General features: G+C 36.0%; 1 protein-coding gene across 1 annotated transcript; it reads left to right on the top strand.

Moving 5' to 3' along the window:
* The first annotated feature begins 693 nt into the window (after positions 1 to 693).
* Positions 694 to 2,709, top strand: LOC106139501 (connectin-like). The gene is made up of 2 exons (XM_060948382.1): positions 694 to 1,741; positions 2,198 to 2,709. Exons 1-2 carry the CDS (start codon positions 694 to 696, stop codon positions 2,707 to 2,709), a joined length of 1,560 nt encoding a protein of 519 aa, XP_060804365.1.
* Positions 2,710 to 2,910: the final 201 nt, after the last annotated feature.

Below are 2,910 nucleotides of genomic sequence, written 5' to 3'. Positions count from 1 at the left end.
CATCGCCATGTTCAGCAAGGGATGTCTTACTGAGGCAGAAACATTGAAGATGATCTCATCTCTTGCAGATTGTAAAGCCAATTAATTATAAGAAAGGCCAATAAACTTGGGATTCCTTTCAGTCTTTTCAAGACTGCGGTCTACCTACCCTATACGTGATTATCATGTATGTATGTATAACATGAAGTGAAGGGACTATTTTACGAGCGTTGAATGTAACGTATCACTTTAATATTGATCGTGTAATCCTAATGAGATCCGAATAATTAACAAGCGCCTAAGAGCCGGTAATGACATTAATAACAGTGGCGATGTTAAATAATATTGCTATAATAACGACTTCTGAAGTAAATTTAACAGATAGTTAATTATCATGAGTATTATATGAACTTAGGTTTAATCGGTCACGAAAATAAAAAAAAAAAACAAATTATACACCATTCAAAATAAAATGTTATAAATTTGTTAGAACAACGCATTGGACGACTTATAATATACATATTAATTATTTTTCTTCTTTAATATTCTTCCCACATTTGAAGTACAATATTTAGCTCCATTTCATTTTAATACATATATTATTAAATTATATATAAGTCGAACAAATATAATTCTATTTCAATTTTTCCAGTAAGTTTTAAGTATATAAAACAAAATTTCTTAACTACTGAATTCCTTGTTTCAGGTTCTAAAATGGAGCGGAGGATAGCTGGCATCATATACATTCTGATCACCTTTGCTTTGGTCAACGAGATGTCAATTAACGTCCAAGCCAAAGACAACAAGAGGCGACCTAAAGAAAAAGGTGGTTTTCAGAAAAACATTTGTGACGTCAGCGATCGAGAATCAAAAGTCCATTGCTACTGTGAGACCAGCAGAGAACCAAAGAATGCGACCAAAGCGGAATGTTGGGTTTTCAATGGCGGCATACCACGGAACGATCTCATCTGGCAAAGTTTCGCATCACAACCAACTTTAAAAACTTTGTCGTTCAATGTCCGCGTCGATGGCGCACTTAGCTACGTTCCGACAGAAGCGCTCCAATATTTGAAAAACCTGAAATCCATAAACATTAAATACGGAACCATCCCTGAAATACAATCTTATGCTTTCGCAAACTTAACCAATTTGACCGAAGCGTTGCTTTCGCAAAACGAAATCGAATCTTTGCGTCAGTTCGCATTCGCCCATTTGCCGAACATCACCCTGATAAACTTGGAGGAGAACATGATAGTGGAAATCGGCACTGATGTGTTTTACAACTTGCCCAAACTCCACAAACTAGTGTTCACAAAGAACAACATATCGGCGATAAGAGACGGCGCATTCCAACACACGTTCAATCTACTGGAATTGGACTTGAACAAAAACAACATATTCCATTTGAACCGTCGTACGTTTGATGGATTGGCTAACTTGCGGAAATTGGATCTGAGGCGAAACCGCATTTACAATTTGACTGAGTTCACATTCGCTGAGCTGTGGAATTTGCAAGAGCTGTTGTTAGGGAAAAACGACTTGAAGTATATTTCCGAGAGAGCCTTTGATGGGTTGTCTCAGCTCAAAAAGTTGTCTTTGGATGATAATAAACTGGCTGCGCTCCCATCGGGGTTATTCGCTGGAGTAAGGGGGCTCACCTCCCTGGATTTACGTTCCAACGAACTACACGCATTAACTTTAGACGACATCAGACCCATATTGGACAACTTGAAGCCGCAGAACAGTAATTTGCAGCTTGAAGGTAATAATGAATATTTAATACCATCTTATGTAGACTCTGATAAAGTTAAAACATACGTTGAATATTAAAGGAGTTGACATGAGAGGTTATTTACTTTGGCGTTGGAAGAAGTAAGGAAGTTGGTTCTTCTATTATTCAAAAGGGTGTTGTTAAAATAAAAACATAGGAAAAATGTGTTTCTTAGCTTGATAACACAGTTTAGATGTTTAGTTTTTAGTACAGTGGGGTGGATGTCGTATGCGATGGTCGCGACTTAAGGGATAAACGGTGCCAAGGACATTCACAGTACCTACTATTTATTTTTTGCCAGTGTGAGTTTTGTAATTTCTTTTTCTTTATTCAGGCGACTGCAAAATCAAAGCATTTGACCAAAAATATATGAGATTAAAAAACAGACATCCAAGATTACGTTTTTCGAAAGTACACACTAAAATTTAATTACTTTTTTCTTCACAGATAATAATTTCGTATGCGACTGTAGGCTGGAATGGATGCACGCACTCCGAAACGAGACAAAAAGCCAAAACACGAAGATGTCCCTAAACAACGTCACATGCAAAATGGATCCACCCATAGTCAGCTCTGCTTACAACAAAATGTCAGATGTAATTGAAAACAAAATAGATTATAATCAAGAAATACTTCATGCTGGCATAACAATAGAAACATTGAATGATAAAATGAATGTCACAGAGAAGAAAATCATTCAAGATGATTTCAAAGATGAATCGAACGATATAAATAGTCCGAAAAAGGCTGTTAAAAGAAACGTTCTAAAAATACCACCTGGAACACTACCTTGTCCGAGGGATAATGTGAAGACAACAGAAATGCCGCAGTTAGTTATAGATCCTGTAGTTCCAATACAAAACGAAATGAAGACTTTTAGATTACGCGATTCGAACGCGGCAAACTCAAATTTGAGGTACAACTTAGTGTTATATTGCTTTGCGTTTTTCTTTACTTAGATTCGTAAGTCAATTCTGTGAATCTAGTCATTAATGTAAGTGAGAAAGACTTTAAGTAAGCCACCAAGATTGTATGTAAGAAATTAATGAGCACTTAATATTAAGCAAACAATAATGTGATTATTCACCGTGAATGTTGTAAATTACCGAAATATTAACAAAAGTAGATTAACATTGTAAATGAAGATCGTTTCATTGGAT

Source organism: Amyelois transitella, chromosome 15 (genome assembly GCF_032362555.1).
Source record: "Amyelois transitella isolate CPQ chromosome 15, ilAmyTran1.1, whole genome shotgun sequence".
NCBI lineage: Eukaryota > Metazoa > Arthropoda > Insecta > Lepidoptera > Pyralidae > Amyelois > Amyelois transitella.
Note: the sequence above shows the minus strand (reverse complement) of the source record. Positions and strands in the feature narration are given on the sequence as shown.